The sequence below is a fragment of the Saccostrea cucullata genome, unplaced genomic scaffold, assembly GCF_032062105.1.
Source record: "Saccostrea cucullata isolate Sc308-1 unplaced genomic scaffold, CSIRO_AGI_Scuc_v1 ctg6, whole genome shotgun sequence".
In the NCBI taxonomy this organism is placed as follows: Eukaryota; Metazoa; Mollusca; class Bivalvia; order Ostreida; family Ostreidae; genus Saccostrea; species Saccostrea cuccullata.
Window position 1 is genome coordinate 609214 of NW_026938995.1, and position 17813 is coordinate 627026.

The window sequence follows — 17813 nt, forward strand, 5'->3', positions numbered from 1 at the left end:
GTGTTGAGTACAATTAATGGGCTATCAATTAATGTTTTACATCCTTGAATGCATGGGGACAATCTTTAAAACTTTTTTCTATGAAGAACGCCAAGGCCATGGTTGCTCATATTTATATGAATTAGTTAGCATCCTCAGATAGTGTAGATTTAAATGCAAGTTTATTCAAATCATGGCATCGTAGATTGGATGGGGCCACCATTTTGGTTAAAGGTTTACAAAGGAATACATGAGGGAAAAATCGGCTGAAGAAAATCAACAGGTTTAACGTGAATCGGGTTAGCGTAGTGGCCCTCCCCCTCGCCCCCTTCTGTTATGAAATTTCTAGGTAAGCCAGTATATGACTCATTATATGACTTTAGCAGTTCTTTATCTGATAATTGAATCGTAGCACTAAGACTGACAGATATTGATTTATATTGTATTAGTATAATTTTGTTGTCAGCAGTCTGTTAATTGGGACCTGAGCATGATGTGGCACACAATTCTTCTGATCAAACAATTAATAAATAATTTAAATCGATTAATTATTGAATTCAAAAAATATATTTCACAACAGTAAAATATTATCAATCATGTGGCATATTACTGGTATCTAATTAAGAATTTAGGTGAACTTTCTTAATTTCTGTGAACTTTTTTATTTCGTCAATGGAAATAACGTCGGGTTCGGAATGCTGTACTATTTTTTCCCGCTGACATGTGGTGAACTTGAGTGCCATGCAAATGCCATTTACTTTCTGCACGCATTACTTAATATTAGCAGTTTTCTTGATTATTATTATCGTGTCATTTGCTGTGTATAAGTATGTAAGGTAAATATAAATGTTCATTTCATATAAAACCGAATGGATTTTATATGTCTCAGATTTTGATCAGGTCTGGTACAATCACTACATTTAGCTACCGTACGTAGCTTGATTTACCTACTTAGCTTTATTTACCTATCTAAGGTAGCTTCATTTAGCTACAAATCAATTTTAATGAAAAGAAAAATTTTGAAAAGTTGCATTGAAATAACTAAATAAAGCTACCTGGGGTACAGTAGGTAAATAAAGCTACGTAGGTAATTCTACTTACGTACTAGATCTAATGGTTGTACTGGAGCTCAGCTGTTGATAGCATATTTTAAATTATAAATGTAAATTACTGAATATCATTATCCTTGAGTGTTCTACAGATCTATATGGTTTAAACTGCTAGAATTCGAAACTTCCGAAAACCAAACACTGTGCCCTGGCTGATCATGAGACATTGGTCATTTGCAAATCTTTTGTTAATCAAGTCTCTGCAGATATTGATACAAAATCGTTTTGCATTGAATATAAAGAAAAATATATCATATACACAGCAAACTATTTTAAGAACTGTACTTTAATCCAATTGTGGTATATGTCATAGGCCTCGTTACCCTGTGAGAGTGAACTGTTGGTTCTGTAGTGATGATACAGTTGTTCCCTATGGTAACAGGAATTGCTGGGACTGTCCTTCCTGCCAGCAGTATAATGGTTTCAATAAGGTTTGTTAGTTTACATTATTATTGAAAATCCCAAAAAAGTATAAATTTTACTGATGATGGACTTATTTATAATCTTAGATGTTGATTTTTGTCTAACAGTGAAATATTAACACCTAAAGATGACAACAAAACTATATCAGTATGTGTGTTGTTTTTGCAAGGGATTACGTAAAGAAGGAAATTTATTACACAGGCCCACTTCCTGATGATATAAAATTCACAGTTCTGTAGAAACATATTACTAAATCCTATTCACACAATTTTTTTGAAATTCCTACACAGTCAGGTTTTGTCAACACTGACAGCAAATATAAAGAAGAACAATGTTATGCACATATATATTTCATCACATCCCAGGAAAGTGAAGGTTAAAACAAAATTTAAAAAGCAGAATCATATTTTTATTAGATTTGATAAAAATGTATTTTGAGAGGAGCATTTTGTATTTAATGACTTTTTTTTTAAAGTTCAGATATTCTAATTTAATAAATGTTATCTTTGTTCTTTACACAGGATGGTGATTACAATAAACCAATACCCACTCAGTACAATGGAGACCTGAACCACCCTGTGTCCTGTGTACAGAGTGATTTCATCAGTAAAACTGACGTCCTTTGTGAAAAATGTTCCAGAAATCAGCTGTTGAAAACTAAACAGCTGGCTGCATTTGTTCCCATGAATGAGGTACAGATCTAAGTGCGTTATGTGTACATTAATATGCATATCGCTGAATGTATAGAATTTAAGATAATTAAAGACGAAGCTTAACAGCATTTACCAGTATCAGGGCAAAATAAAATAAAGATTTTTTGAGATGTTATGTGCCCCATCCCTGTTATGGGTACACTGTAACACTTACCTGAGTTGTCTTCCTTGAAGTTGTTTTTAACTTCTAACTTTGTGATGATACTTTTATTCACCATGAAAACTAACAATATCTAAGTACACTTTGCATTCTATTTTGAACTAATAAAATTGAAAAATGTCTTTTTTTAAGGCTAACTTTGATACAGAAGTGACAGAGTTTGAGAGATATTTAGAGAAACTCTATAGACTTTGTCCAGATTGTCAGACTGTGGTCAACAAAGAACTGTTCAAACAGGATGAACTTCTGCAGGAGAAGTTGGATAATTATTACAGTGAAACTTCACCACTGCCAACAGAGGATTCACAGATACAAGTAATGACCTCCCCCCTTTAATTTTGATCTCTAAATAGCAAAGAACACACAAAGAAAATGTTTTAAGCTGATAAAATTCACGCCACACACCAGGTGTTTTATTGTGTCCACAGACACATACTTTACACTATAATTATAAATATTAGGACAATCAGACAATACTGACACACTCTCTGATTTGACACCACCTGGTGTGAGAATGGTCTCCAGCTGGCAGCCCTGGGCAGTAACACTGCTTTAGGGAGAATCATTGTGCTTTAACATAGTACTTAGAGCTACTTATTGAGTTATCAAAAATTTAAATTATTTAATTTTAAATTATATATTTATTATGACAATCCTTATGAATTTATCTTTCTTTATTTTCATTTTCCCATATTGTCTTTTATTGTTTATTTTTCATTTGATCACTGAAACTTTAATAAGTTTCATATTAGGATATATTTCTCCTATTTGTGAACAGGTTCCAGGAAGGGCTGTCCACAGGACTGTGATAGTGGGACGCATCATGGAGGTGGTTTCTGCAGTGTGTAGTCTTCTCTTGTTCTTTGTCTGCCTCAGCAGTATCTTAGACCTCAGGCAATATCTACGACACAGTGACTATTTAACACTATGTTTAACCAGTATTAATGAACATAAGAGATTGATCGGAGTGATTGGCCTTTTTTCCAGTATCATAGATAAAATTGCAGTTGGGAAAAACAGGTAAATATGAAAATTATACAAAATTTACCAAAAATGAAGATATGTCTTATATTATCTGTAGTATGATTTGGCTTTGGAATTTAAATAAAATTGGGCAAAAGTGAGCATTTAATATTTATGTGTATTACAAAGGTTTCTTTAACTTTCAGACTGTGCCTGTCAGATGCCCTACAGATCCCAGTGTGGCTCAGTGTTCTCTTCATTCAGCAAGGAACCTCTGCTACACCTGTCGTTGTAAAGGCCGAGCCTGTGCTTCTCTTCTGTAATTTAGTGGTCTCATCCCTGTGTTGTATATCTGGCAGAAAATCCAGAACAGCACCCAGTATCAGTATACGAAGGTATATTGATGTAGAATGGCGAGTCAGCTGAAAGGACTTTTATTTAAACTAGGGATGTCAACGAATATTCGAATATTCATTCGATGGGTTGATATTCGAATATACATTTGTGATTCGAATATTCGTTTTTAAGTATACAAACATTAAGAAGAGAGAAAAACCTGGCAAGTTTAATCAGAAATTGAATCAAGTTTGTAAATTTTTTTTAAAAAAACACTCCTCTTGGATTACCTTAAAGGTGTGAAGAGTGTATCTATTAGAGTAATTTATTTTTTTGTTTACTTAATCAGTGGTATAATAGTTTCCAGTACTAACAATCAACCTGCATTGTTGTAAGGACCCCGTTTTAAGTAAACACACCGACTTCTTGTTTATGAAAATATCATTAAAATAATTATCAGAAAATTATAATTAGCAAAACGTAATCTCTTTTAATATTTCACCCTTAGATAATTGTTCTGCTTGGTATAAATTTGTAGAAGTTTTCAATGTAGACTTTAGTAAGACGATCAATTAATCTGCAAATATTAAAGAATCTTTTGAATTTTAAAAAATCAATCATTACATTTTGGATGTGTGCTATTTCATAATCTTAAAAAATATATATAATTGTAGTGCATTTTCTGAACTCTACATGAGTTTTTATTCTAAAATAATGGCATAAAACCTATAATGCTTGACAGGAGAGTGAAGATATATACTTAATAAAGCAAAATGTATTTATTTTATCGAATATTCACATATATATATTCGAATACTCAATTATTTATTATTGACAATTTTGACATCCCTAATTTAAACAGAGAGAATGCTTGTTCCCCTCTTTCTTATAAATGAAATTGCAAAACAGAATTTAGTGAAATTGTCTCACAATTTATAAGACTTTCAAACACATATTTGGTTTTGTTTTCAGGCTTTCCCTAGATTTGAGTAAGTCTTCATCGTGTCCCTCTGACACATCTAGGAGCACTGTGCTCTACTCGGCCAGTCAGGTGGGAGATCAGGAGAGGTCAGAGGTCATGGAGGAAGATCAGGTTGATCTGGATGACACCCTGTCAGAGCTGGAAGCTGTGTCTCTGGGACAGCCTGGAAGTCAGGCACAAAATGGTAGGACCCCCCTTAAATACAAAATATGTGTATTATTGTTTCATAAATTTATTAGCATATATATAAACAAAGATATTTAGTATAGCAATTCCAGAACGACAAAAATATATTTAATGAAAGGAAAGTAAAATTATCAGATTATATTAACCATGTTCCTCTGTCATTGCAGGACTTTTCAGCAGTTCCTTCACAAATTCCAGTCATGTTCCTTCTAACTTCTCAAACTCATCTATAGCTCAAGCCCTCAGGGAGAAGAGACCACTGATCAGTCCTGCCAAACTCAAGTTTTCACTGCAGAATAGGTCTTCAACTCCCAAAAAATTCCAAGGTATGTTAGCCACATTAAGTGACAATTTGTGTTCTTGTGTCTCTCCATTTTAGCTTGAAAGCTTGAGTGAGCTTTTCTGATCAGAATTTGCCTTTTGTGTGTCATTATGGTCGTCCTCATCAACTTTCACATTTACTACTTCTCCAGAACCACTGGATTAATTTCAACCAAAAGTGGCACAACACATCCTTGGATTAAATCATCTCCCATGTTGTTTTTGGATTTCAGTTCAATTTAATATAATTCTAAAGAACACTTAGCCCTTTGTCAAAAATTTGAAATTATGACCCCTTGATGTAGAGTGCAAAGATTCAGGTTGGATTATATTTTTATCCCTGAATAACAGTATAGTATAAATATATTCATAAATGTGCACATATGGCCTACAATTCAAGTTGATTTATATGATGTATTGACTAGCACATTGTGATTTCAGCAACAAAGCCAAAAAGCCAGTTCTCTGTAAGTCAAGGTTCTCATCTGCTGGCAGAATCAAAGAACCTTTTTCTACCTCACTCATCACAGAAGAGAGGCTCCCTGTCGACTGTTAACTCCAGCTTTACTTCCCCTAGGCTGACTGAGAGCAGCATTAACTCTAGTGTTCTCAGGAAATTCCAGTCTAAACAGTTGTCACAGACTGAGAACTCTGAGCGGTACTCGGATGACAGTGAGTCTAGTCACCAGACCTCGGTGTGTCCAGTGGACAGCACCACAAAACAGACAGCAGGCTTATCTATAAGTAAGTAGTCGGTGGAGTATTGTAAACCAACTATTATTCGCATCATCTTTTATTCGCGAATCGTTAGTATGAAATCAATCTGCGACGATTAATTTTCACGATTAAGAAAATATTCTCTACAAACACAAAGCAAAATAAATGGTTTGTGGCAATTTATATTCGCAACTTAAAGTAAAACGTGAAACTCTCAGTTATTTCTCGCACGTGAATAAAATTTGGTTTACCATAAACAATTGTTTATATTAAGATACGAGATATCTTTTTCTCATTTGACCATGAGCAGAATGGGAGAGGATTGTACATTTTGCGATGATTTACAACGATAAGATTATTAACATTAATATTTTTTGTGTTGCAGGAGAGTTCTTGAAGAGCCCAGGCTTTGTGGGATTTATCCTTGGAGCGAGTGTCATAGGAAACATTGCATTAGCAATTTATATAGCCAAAGTCTCCTGATGAAAACACACAGGACTAGTCATTATAAATCAGTATTAAGGATTTGGCGTTAGATGTAAGACCTGCCAAAGTTCACAATGCGAGATTATTGACATGAGTTAAACAAAAAAGTCTTTGATTATTTCTATTTATACATTTTATACTAGGGATGTCAAATCAGTCAATTTTTGATAATCGGTTACTCAGACGTTTTTCCGTTCGAGTACCCGGGTACTCGGTAAAATTGTAAATGCAGTTAAGCTGTATTAAACCCCAATGTTGCTTTTTTATGTTTTTAGTGCATGCTTATAAAAATCAAGTCCAACGAAAATAATTTATTGTACTTAATTTTATTTATTTATTTTATTTTAAAAATACACACACAGGAAAGACATCAATTTGATACACTAATACTTTCAAATGATATACAATATTTTTTGGGGGGAAGATGCTTTAATCAATCTGCTACGTATGTAATAATCACATTAATGAAACAGAAGGAACAGACATTGTTGGGATCCCTTGTTGTGTATTATTATTATATCCCCTGTATACGCTAAATTTACTCCGCATAGCTGACTTTAAACATTTTTTTTCAATCTTCACTTACATGTATTATCAAAATATAATTTTCTTTATATTTTTAAGTCGGTAGCGGCATTCCTATGCATGTCAGATTACGGTACAATTTACTAAATAATTCAAATATGATTTAAAGAAAACAGAAAATACTTAAACGATCCTCAACGAAAACAAATCATTGAAACCATCCAAAAATTAAGGACCGCAAAAGGTGAGAAAAGCAGGTAATTGGTCACTAATTACTGTATATATTCAGCCACAGGTGATAACTGGTGTTTTACAGGTGAAGGCGACGGTACTCTAATTTAGTAATCATCATATGCATGTTTAAGTTAATTTTTCATAAGTTTTTTGATAAATATATGTACTTTGGAATAAGAAAAAATATACATCCGAGTAACCAAGTACCAGTTTTAGTATTCGATACTCAGACGTTCGATCGAGTACCTGGTTAACCGGATACTCGTTGACATCCCTATTCTATACTCAAGTACCTCTAAGCAAACTGTTTACAAGACTTGAACAATTAGCTCTCTGCCAAAATTGTCTAGAAGTAGTTTAGATATTGAGTAAGTCACAAAACATTTTTAGCTCACCTGAGCCAAAGGCTCAAGTGAGCTTTTCTGATCACAATTTGTCCGTTGTCTGTCGTTGTAGTCGTCGTTGTCGTCGTTGTCGTCGTCGTCGTCGTTGTAAACTTTTCACATTTTCATCTTCTTCTCAAGAACCACTGGGCCAATTTCAACCAAACTTGGTACAGAGTATCCTTGGGTGAAGGGGATTTAAATTTGTTCAAATAAAGGGCCAAGTCCTTTTCCAAGGGGAGATAATCATGAATTTATTAAAAATAAATGGCATTTTTTAAAAATCTTCTTCTCAAGAACCACTGGGCCAGGAAAGATGAAACTCATGTGGAATCATCCTCAGGTAGTGTAGATTCAAGTTTGTTCAAATCATGACCCCCGGGGCAAGGGTGGGGCCAAAATGGCCGACCCAATTTTTACATAGGAATATATAGGAAAAATCTTTTAAACATCTTCTTCTCCAGAACCACTAGGCCAGGAAAGATGAAACTCATGTTGAATCATCCTCAGGTAGTGTAGATTCAAGTTTGTTCAAATCATGACCCCCGGGGCAAGGATGGGGCCAAAATGGCCGACCCAAGTTTTACATAGGAATATATAGGAAAAATCTTTAAAAATCTTCTCCTCCAGAACCACTAGGCCAGGAAAGATGAAACTCATAAGGAATCATCCTCAGGTAGTGTAGATTCAAGTTTGTTCAAATCATGACCCCCGGGGCAAGGGTGGGGCCAAAATGGCCGACCCAAGTTTTACATAGGAATATATAGGAAAAATCTTTAAAAATCTTCTCCTTCAGAACCACTAGGCCAGGAAAGATGAAACTCATGTGGAATCATCCTCAGGTAGTGTAGATTCAAGTTTGTTCAAATCATGACCCCCGGGGCAAGGGTGGGGTCAAAATGGCCGACCCAAGTTTTACATAGGAATATATAGGAAAAGTCTTTAAAAATCTTCTCCTCCAGAACCACTAGGCCAGGAAAGATGAAACTCATGTGGAATCATCCTCATTTATAAATTTGACACAATATTCAGTATGGATAAAAATTTATATCCCAAGTAGCGTAGATTCAAGTTTGTTCAAATCATGACCCCCGGGGCAAGGGTGGGGTCAAAATGGCCGACCCAAGTTTTACATAGGAATATATAGGAAAAATCTTTAAAAATCTTCTCCTCCTGAACCACTAGGCCAGGAAAGATAAAACTCATGTGGAATCATCCTCGGGTAGCATAGATTCAAGTTTGTTCAAATCATGACCCCCAGGGCAAGGGTGGGGCCAAAATGAACGATCAAAGTTTTGCATAGGAATTTACAGGAAAAATCTTTTAAAATCTTCTTCTCCAGAACCACTAGGCCAGGAAAGATGAAACTCATGTGGAATCATCCTCAGGTAGCGTAGATTCAAGTTTTCAAATCATGACCCCAGAGGGTAGGGTGGGGCCAAAATGAACGATCAAAGTTTTACATAGGAATATATAGAGAAACCTTTTAAAATCTTTTCAAGAACTTCAAATCCATGCTTAGTGATATTTTTATGGAATCATCCTCAGGTAGTGTAAATTCATGTTTGTTCAAACCATGACCCCCTATGAGGTTAAAATTCATGTAAGCCCCCTCTCCCCCCCCCCCCCCCTTTCCCCCCAAACTCAGTAAACTTTCAGTAGGGATCTGATATGTGCTTATTCCTAGCAAATTGCTCAGGTGAGCGATGTGGCCCCTGGGCCTCTTGTTATTAGTTGGCATAATTGGCTCAGTACATTTGTCCAGCACCCATCTGTCTGTAAACATTGGCAACTTTAATATATATATCCAGTGGGCCAGAAAAGATAAACTTTTTTTGAAAGCTTCATTACACTGTTTATTCAAGTTTGTTTAAATATGGGATAAAATTGGGCTACAGAATTTATGATACCCATGCATGTAATAGGCTTTTGATTTTGTGAAATCTGAGAGAGTTTGAAAAAGGTCTTTGTTATTAATTTTGCTTATAATTGAAAATACATTTTCAGTTACAATTTAGACTTTCAAAAGTAGTGACATGCTTATCCTTGTGTGGCACAAAAATAATGTCGACATTATTATATGCTATAGAGTTAAGATGGAAGCTTTAGATAGTCTTAAGATTTCACAGAGTTGGTGCATGAGGTACAGCATACATATATATAGGATCTCCACAATTGGTTGTTTTGCATCAACACAGTAATAGCCAAACTACTGTTATGTGTTGAAATGTCTGATTGGTATATTAAACCAGACATAGGTGTTACAAGAAAACTTTGTAGTAGCAAAATGAACTGGATATTTTATTTAAAGGTTTCAAGCAGAACCATATTACAGCAGTTGTGTTTTGTACTTAAAAAATGCAGAAATTGATTTTCAAAATGAAATTCAATTGCATTAATTTTCCTTTTTTTAAATTACTTATTTATTTTTTTTGTACTGTTATTTAACAAATGTATTCGGAGAACTGTAACTGCCATTGTTTTGATATGAATTGTAGACTTTTAATTTAAATTGTCATTTTGTTATACATGCAAGTCGTATTTATTTTCACTTTTTTTCACGAACTTTTGCTATGAACAAGTTAATGGATTGTTTGGGTTTTTTAAAAATTGAAATTAAAAATTTTGTTTAATCAGTGTTTCTTGTTGATTTAATTTTTTGCTTGTTTTGCATCTCAATCAAGAAATTTTCTCTCATGTAGAGAGAAATGGTATAGCAGTGAAGGGCTTAAACCCTAGACAGGGCTTAAAATCTAGACCCTGTCACACTAATTTCATAAATGATGAATTAGGTACACCTGTATACTAGTCTATAGGTAAACCACTGGCCTCCATATTTTACTGAGTATATATGCAATAATGCACTTGATGTATAGTTCAGATTTTTTTATAGAGAAACTCTGCTTAATATGTAGCATGCGCTGTCTGGCTAACTTGGGCGAATTCTAGAAATAAGTATATAAATGGCGATACTGTATGTACAGTTGTACATAGATGTTACCAAAAGTTATGCCACTGTTATGATACACACTTTGCCTCAGTGCGTAAAAACATTTGTTATACTTTTAAAAATGTTTCCTATATAATGTGCAATAAGCCATACTCGTACATAGCCAGTGCGTTGCGATGCGATCCAAACAAAAGATAAATATTGGACCGCTATGACATTTTTACGTCACACACGGGCTGTATCAGTCATATTAATTATCGAAAAACATAGAAGCTAATGTAATTCACATGTATCTCGAAAGTAAAGGGTATAAAAGAGTATTTATTGACTGTTTTTGGGCGAAAGTTTTTTCGACCCCTCTAACCGAACACTTCGCCTTCAGCCTAACGACCCTTGAGTCCGACCAAAAATGTGTTTCCAATATTTTACCCATTGTCGCAAATTGCGGCTAATATGTACGTGAGCCGTGAGCTAAAAGCGGACTCCAAACCGTGGCTTGAGACGATGTGTTTTACCGAGGGTTCAAGAAAAAAGTGCGATGGTTGACCGCTGAGTTAGACCTCTATGAATGTTTTGACGTACATTGTACATTGTGAGCTAAATCTTATCCCGTCGCATAAAAAAACCCTGTTGTGTAAAAAAACAGGATTGGGTGCCACATATCATTTATCGCAAAAAATGGAAGCCAGTTCAAGATATATAGATACATGAATATAAAAAGTAGGGACTTAGTAAAGGCCTGAAGGAACATCTTTCTTCTTGGGTCCGGCAAACGCAAGTGGCCTTCAACATTATGCAGCATTAGTGTCTAGTTGGATATAGCTGCAGATCTGTTGCTCACTGATCTGAAAAAATTGGGATGGATGAACAGAGAGCTACAGTGCCAGCCATAGAAAAAACTGCCAAAATATTCCTTTGACCCTATCAACTAAACCCTTATATTTCATATTTGCGTGAAGTGCGTGTGGTCAAATTGTCTTGCCGTCCAAAATGGCCGTGTACACTGGCAACAATTTCGATGATTTCCATTTGAGGCTCAGGAGGGCTATTTACAAGGGTTATAAGGAATGTTTTATTGTGAAAATAGTGTACAAGAATATGTTAGGAACACACTTAGTAATATTTTGAGATGGCGGTTTGAAAAACATTGAGAAATAAATCAAGATCGAAACAGCGTACTTTTTGTGTGCATTAGATGTACACTTTTTTCAATGGGTGGCACTGTAGCTCTCCGGTCTGTTGATATATTTTTCAGAGAGCTACAGTGTTGCAACTACCTAGCTGGACAACACTAAGTTCACGATTGATTTAAGGTTATTACAAAATGATTGATATTTTTTACGACTTTGAAAACAGGTCATAAGAAAAAAAACTGTGACTTTGTCCCTTGGCTCCAACTAGGGCTTTGGTCTGAACCGTGAAGGAGAACCTCGACTTGTTAAGACCCCGTTTTAAAGAATCCTGGATCCACCATTACTTAATGTTTGACCAAAATCGTTAAAAAAGTTCCTATGTCCAGCAGTTCATTGCTTTAAAAATGTGCAATGCTATCATTACATTAGTACTACGTGTAAGTCACTGGAACTTCGAATTATACTTCCGTATAACCGATATTCTGAACCTCAGTTTAAGGAATAAAGTGGAGAGTCGTCGAGGGGATTCATAAAAAAATCCTTACAATAATCAAGAATTTCCTACTATTTGGGTTCTTTATAATCCAGTTTCACTGTATCCCAAAATGAACCAGATCTTTGTCTCTGCGTGCTCAAATTGGTTTGCTTTTCTGTTCTTTTGGGGGAGGGGTGATATTTGAGTTATATTTAATAATGCTTCTTAATTTTGTCAGTACCCCTCATAACCAGATGACAAACTCTTGCTATTGAATTTTCCCGCCGTTTCAAGTAGCTCTCGAACAGAACTCTCGGAAGCAGGTAATCAATACAAAACACGTCATTTCTGTTTACATTAGAAATGCCAGCACACGCATGGGGAAGGATGAGAGAATTCAGAGATGCGTATAATACACTTTAATTAAATATATATTTCTCATGGGTAATATTTGGACACGGGTGTTTAAAACGAGGGATGTTCGAATACTGATATGTGGTGAGTACATTTTAGTAATTTATTCAATGATTAAGGAAATTATGGTTAGTTATGCAATGTTATACACTTTATATGATTCATCATGATATTATGTAAATTAACGTTTATATGGTTAGAATACCTATATACTTTATCATGCAAGTTTATTCAAGCAAATTTCAAGTTTTCTTTTTTTTTAAATTAATTTATAATCTAAATCGAAATATAGGTTAAGGATATCAAGTTAATCAACATTGGCATCATATTATTACTTTTTTGAGGATACCTGCTCATATATACACAAATAAAATTGATACAAAATACATTTTTTTCAGTTATATGCTAATAGTATCAAAATTAATGTCACTGGTTTTCAATGCTTTAGTTTTTTTTAACCATTTATAAATGCATGTGCAATCTCAATAAAGTTTATCAAGGAAGAATTGTGTACTTCCTAATTGATTAGTGTTTAATAAAGGTGATAATAAATGAGAGAAGAAAAGACCCCATTGTACCTTTATAAAACGTATTGAAGAAGTATTTGATATTTAAAGATATCAGAGTCCACAGATCTCCGAGTATTTCTTCCTGTTGCTTCTTTGAGCCTGTAGTTATTGATCAATGCACGTGATAAAGTGTCTCTGGAATGTTGTTATTGGTTGTGCAGGAGACTCAGATACAAACAATTAATGTACACTCATCTATCAGGTGTATACAGGAAAGATTAGACTCGCAACAAATTATCCACATGTTCATCCCTTGCTTTATACATTGCCCATCTGCCGTCGATACAGAGCATCATATATATTTTTTCTTATGAATATTATTTTGAAAGTTCAGACTTGTTCATTATATAAAATTTGGTAATCAATATAGAAATTGGTTCTGTGAGAATGTTCTAGCAGATGCTTAGTCTCATATGATACACACAATGCTTTAAACCCAATGATGATTCAATATACAGTCTTGCGCCGAATTAAATACCGATGTAATGGTAAAATTCATCATTGATTATCGTTTATTTTACAGGATATTCTCTGACGTGTCTGTAACTCACGTGTCAATGGTAATTCGCCTTCGCTTACCAGCTGGGAAAAATTATTTTTATAAAATAAAAAAAAATAAATTATGTAATATTCACCGATTCCGCTATATCGATATCGTTTCTTGCAAGAAATGAGTGGCATGCATATTAAAATCACATTCGTTTTTATTCACGCAGAATGCTTGTGGTCGTTCTGAAGAATGATATAAACATGTTCTTGAACTTTAAAGAGAAAGTGTGTAGATCTATTCACCAGATTGTTTTTTTCTTATACCAAGCTTTATTACACAAGGTATAAAGCACCATCTGTTTTCCCGGGGAAATGCATCACAAAAGACTAGTAGGCGAGTGAATCATATTGCCATCAAAATAACCAAAACTGAGATAATTGAAAGCCACAATATTCGGGGGAAAAAAAACAAAGCACAGACCTCACCAAGCTAGATAAAAGCAAAACATTCATCTAAATGAAATTATTATACATTATTTTTGCTATTTATGAACATACGTGTATGATTTTACTGCTAAATTAAAGAAAACAACAATGTGTTGTTTTTTATGTCTATATATTTAAAATGACTAAAAAGAAATTATCTGAGGTAGAATGACGTAAAAGGATTTATACATGTATGTTGTAAATGACACAGTCTGTTAAAAAAGAAAGTATTCATGACATTTTTATGCTAGATCATAATAAAGTAATTGAAAACATTATTTGTACGTATTTTCCCAATCTAAGTATATATTGTGATTTCCACTGAATTATACTTCGTTGTTTTTCTGACATCTTTTTCTATTGCATGTTGAAAATGAAAAAGATACACTCGACATGTATGAATCTTCCTAATTTTTTTCCTTAAAATTCTAAAACATTTTTTTTATCCTTGTGTGTAGCTTCCTTACAAGCATTTTTAGAGATCCTCACTTTCTTATTTTTACTCATTAAAAATTTATGACCAAATTTTGCACTTAGCAGCTTCCCTATGCAATAAATACACCTCTTATAATTTCCTCAAATCTTAAAAAGAAAATCAAGGACCCTTTAGTCGGATTTTACGTCTAAAAGCTTTAATATTCACAAAATCAATCATCCACATTTCTATTCTACTGCCTAGAACTCTTTTTTTTATTTAGTAGGATAGGCACATAATCTGTGCATTGAATCGTTTTAGATTTTTGAAAATGTATACCTACATGTATTAAGGGGATGGGGGTGAGAGGAGGATAGAAACCTCGTCAAACCCCTTCTCTGATACTATAGTTAGTGTCTTTTATGAAAGTGTCATGTTCTAAATTTTGTATTTACTCACACCCGGTAAATTCAAAATTTAGAACATGACAATAGCCTCGGATTACATGAAAAAATCAAATCAGTTGCAGCTGATATATGAGTACAATTTACCTATATTGTCTGCTTATAGGGGATTGCAAGAACATTTTAATTATATGTAATTGTACAGAATTAAATCAGACAGGAGACAACAGGTTATGGAAGATGCGGTTTTCCCACGTATAGACCTTTTTCAAAAAAGCTCTTAACATGTGTACATGTATTAAGCACCACTTATTGATAATAACTACTCAAGTAGACACGTACATGTATTATGTATGCAATCGTTAGTGCATTTCACAAACTGAAAACTGTTCACAAGTGGTATAGCATTAGATCGGTCTGAAAATCTTAAACCATTTTGATTGATTAAATGTTTATTATTCGATTTTATTTTTTGAAGGAATATATTCATTTTTAGATTTTTAAATTAAAGAGATGTGCAAGAACAACCCTGTACTTAATTATTCAAAAGAATAATACTTTTAATATTACTGCATATAAATGAAAGATTGGAATCAACAGCTTTAAAGTGACCTACTTTTGGTTCCCATTTTCAGGTTTGGATGGTGCCGGAAAGACTACTCTGCTATACAGAATAAAACTGGGAGAGGTCATAGACGCCCTACCATCTATAGGTATCGTCTGTTTAGCACTTTTTATTTTGTTAATTAAAGCAAATTCGAAAATGGTCTCATTTCAGAGAACCAGTAAAATCTGTCGGAAAGTCCAGTATGAATGTACCAAGAGATGAAAAAAAATTATACATTGTATATGTATTTTTTCTAAGAAAATCTGAGCCAAGGTTATGTTATTCTTAGGTTCTCACAAATGGTCTGCGAGTGTTACAATCACCAAGCCAAGAAATTTAATGCAATTTTTATGTTGGGCCATCTATCTTAAGTATCTTAAAAATTAACATTTAACGCTTGACATCGTAATATAGAATCATGTAGCAAAGTGCATTCCGTTTATATAAATAGTTAACACCAATGTTCCTCTTACTATTTATAATATTTAGAAGGGTAACGTTTTACAAATGAATCATTTACCTACGTATTTCCTCTTGTTCTAGGTTTTAATGTGGAGACAATACAACACAAAAACACAAGGTTCACGGCATGGGACGTCGGATGTCGAGAGAAAATGGTAAGAACAGTTTTGTTCATGTAAGGAGGGCAATTGAGACGCAGGATGAAAATGGGTTGTGGACTTGTGTATCTTTGTCTTCAATTTGATATTTGGTTCAAGATAATAATGTCAGGGTCACGATTTATGTCAAACCACAGACGTACTTAGTAAGCAGTGTTCGACTTATATCAGCGTCACTAAGTATTGAGAGCCAAAAGGGAAATACACGTATGTAGTTTGTACATTCAAACATGCATGTAATAGGCATCGACATCAAGTCTGCGAAATGATCCACCTGGTATTTTATTTCATAGCAGGTTAAGCTCCAAAGTCAATGACAATCTGTAGAAAGAATCCAATGTGAACACTTCAAAGCAAACTGAGATAAATATAAAAATAAATCATGACGTTATGTTATTTATTCTTTTGTCACAGCGGCCGCTGATTCGGTTCTACTACAAAGGTACAGATGCTGTTATATTTGTCCTTGATCGGAGTGATGAAGAAAGAATGGACGAATTATACCATGATATTCTACTTCCGGCAAATCTGTCACCGGAACTGAACCAGACGGTCTATCTTTTTCTAGCCAATAAATCCGATCTTGATGACGTCATGTCTATGGAGGACATCACAGAAAAACTCAGACTTAATCAACTGAAAAGGGTTTGGAGTACGTTTTATTATTTCCTCTCAATTGATATAAAATGAAAGGTTGTGTTTGATAATTAGGGAACTTTTGCCTGAATATGGTTTCATTGTTAAGGGACAAGGCATCTGAAAATATAATTTTATTCTGTTATTTTTTTTTTTAGATTTATTTCCTGTTTCTGCAAAGACAGGTGAAGGAATAGAAGAAGCATTTGACTGGTTAGTTTCTCAGTTAGGATCTACTCCGGCGAAGAAAGTCACAACTGGTGCCGTGACACAGGATACCAAAAACCAAACTCAGAAATTTACATACGGAATGGAACAATGTACAAGAGCATTTACATCTCTGAAATGGTTATTCATGAAATCTAATTCACAAGAATCAGTTACGGACATTGATGATGAGATCGAAACTACATAGATAAACATACGTAGAAATATATCTTCCCCAATTCATCTATATACATTCACCACAATTTTACTCGGGGTGTTACACTGTTATTCTGTTCATTTTATAAAAAGTGCAATATTCATCCTGTCTATCAAGAACGTTTAAAACGTGAGTTTGCCTTACCATCTATTATTATTTTTATACGTTGTATGCATTTCGATGTGCCATATTATGTGCATTCTAGACATACACACAGCTATACATTATACATGTACTTGCATATGATATGCATCACAAAAATATTTGATTAAATGTGCAATAATAACAAAGGGTAAAAACTACCTTTAAAGAAAAACAACAATGAATATTAATGATAAATAAAACTTTTCAACGAAAGCTTACTTTACAAAGTCGCAATCAAATTGGATTGTCTGGCTATACATATGAAATTGCTGGTCTTCCTTTTCAAAGTTTTATATAATCATAATATGCAAGCTTTCCTGATCATATATGTATATTATTACAATATTCCATATATAGAAGATGACGTCAAATTCAGTGTATGCTGATTACGTATGTGCAATGAGTTATATTGATATAATATTTGTTGATGTTGAAGTAAGTGTTACTACTATTGTAAAGTGTTGCTTGATGTGTTGCAAATAATAAAAAAAAAAATGATGCTTTACTTTTTTTTTTAAATCAGTGATTTT

The 17813-nt window shown here is 33.9% G+C and overlaps 1 protein-coding gene across 2 annotated transcripts; it reads left to right on the forward strand.

Annotated features, from left to right (window-relative positions):
* Window positions 1-676: 676 nt before the first annotated feature.
* LOC134252028 (transmembrane protein 201-like) lies at window positions 677-17778 on the forward strand. 2 transcript variants are annotated; one of them, XM_062734446.1, is made up of 13 exons: window positions 681-815; window positions 1402-1519; window positions 2033-2203; window positions 2517-2699; window positions 3163-3404; window positions 3554-3742; window positions 4656-4849; window positions 5019-5177; window positions 5614-5916; window positions 15488-15565; window positions 16003-16076; window positions 16494-16731; window positions 16874-17778. In XM_062734446.1, exons 1-13 carry the CDS (start codon window positions 721-723, stop codon window positions 17128-17130), a joined length of 2301 nt encoding a protein of 766 aa, XP_062590430.1. In that variant the 5' UTR covers window positions 681-720; the 3' UTR covers window positions 17131-17778. The 2 variants fall into 2 exon arrangements, with proteins under 2 accessions (XP_062590428.1, XP_062590430.1); XM_062734444.1 differs by lacking the exons at window positions 15488-15565; window positions 16003-16076; window positions 16494-16731; window positions 16874-17778 and adding an exon at window positions 6275-8512 and having other exon boundaries at window positions 677-815.
* Window positions 17779-17813: the final 35 nt, after the last annotated feature.

What these genes read in the sequence shown, in the direction of transcription:
- LOC134252028 (XM_062734446.1), top strand. Translation starts at nt 721, where the DNA reads ATGCAAATGCCATTTACTTTCTGCACGCATTACTTAATATTAGCAGTT. An exon ending in AGTATAATGGTTTCAATAAG is followed by an intron (nt 1,520 to 2,032) that starts GTTTGTTAGTTT and finishes TTCTTTACACAG; the next exon opens with GATGGTGATTACAATAAACC. An exon ending in AACTCCCAAAAAATTCCAAG is followed by an intron (nt 5,178 to 5,613) that starts GTATGTTAGCCA and finishes TTGTGATTTCAG; the next exon opens with CAACAAAGCCAAAAAGCCAG.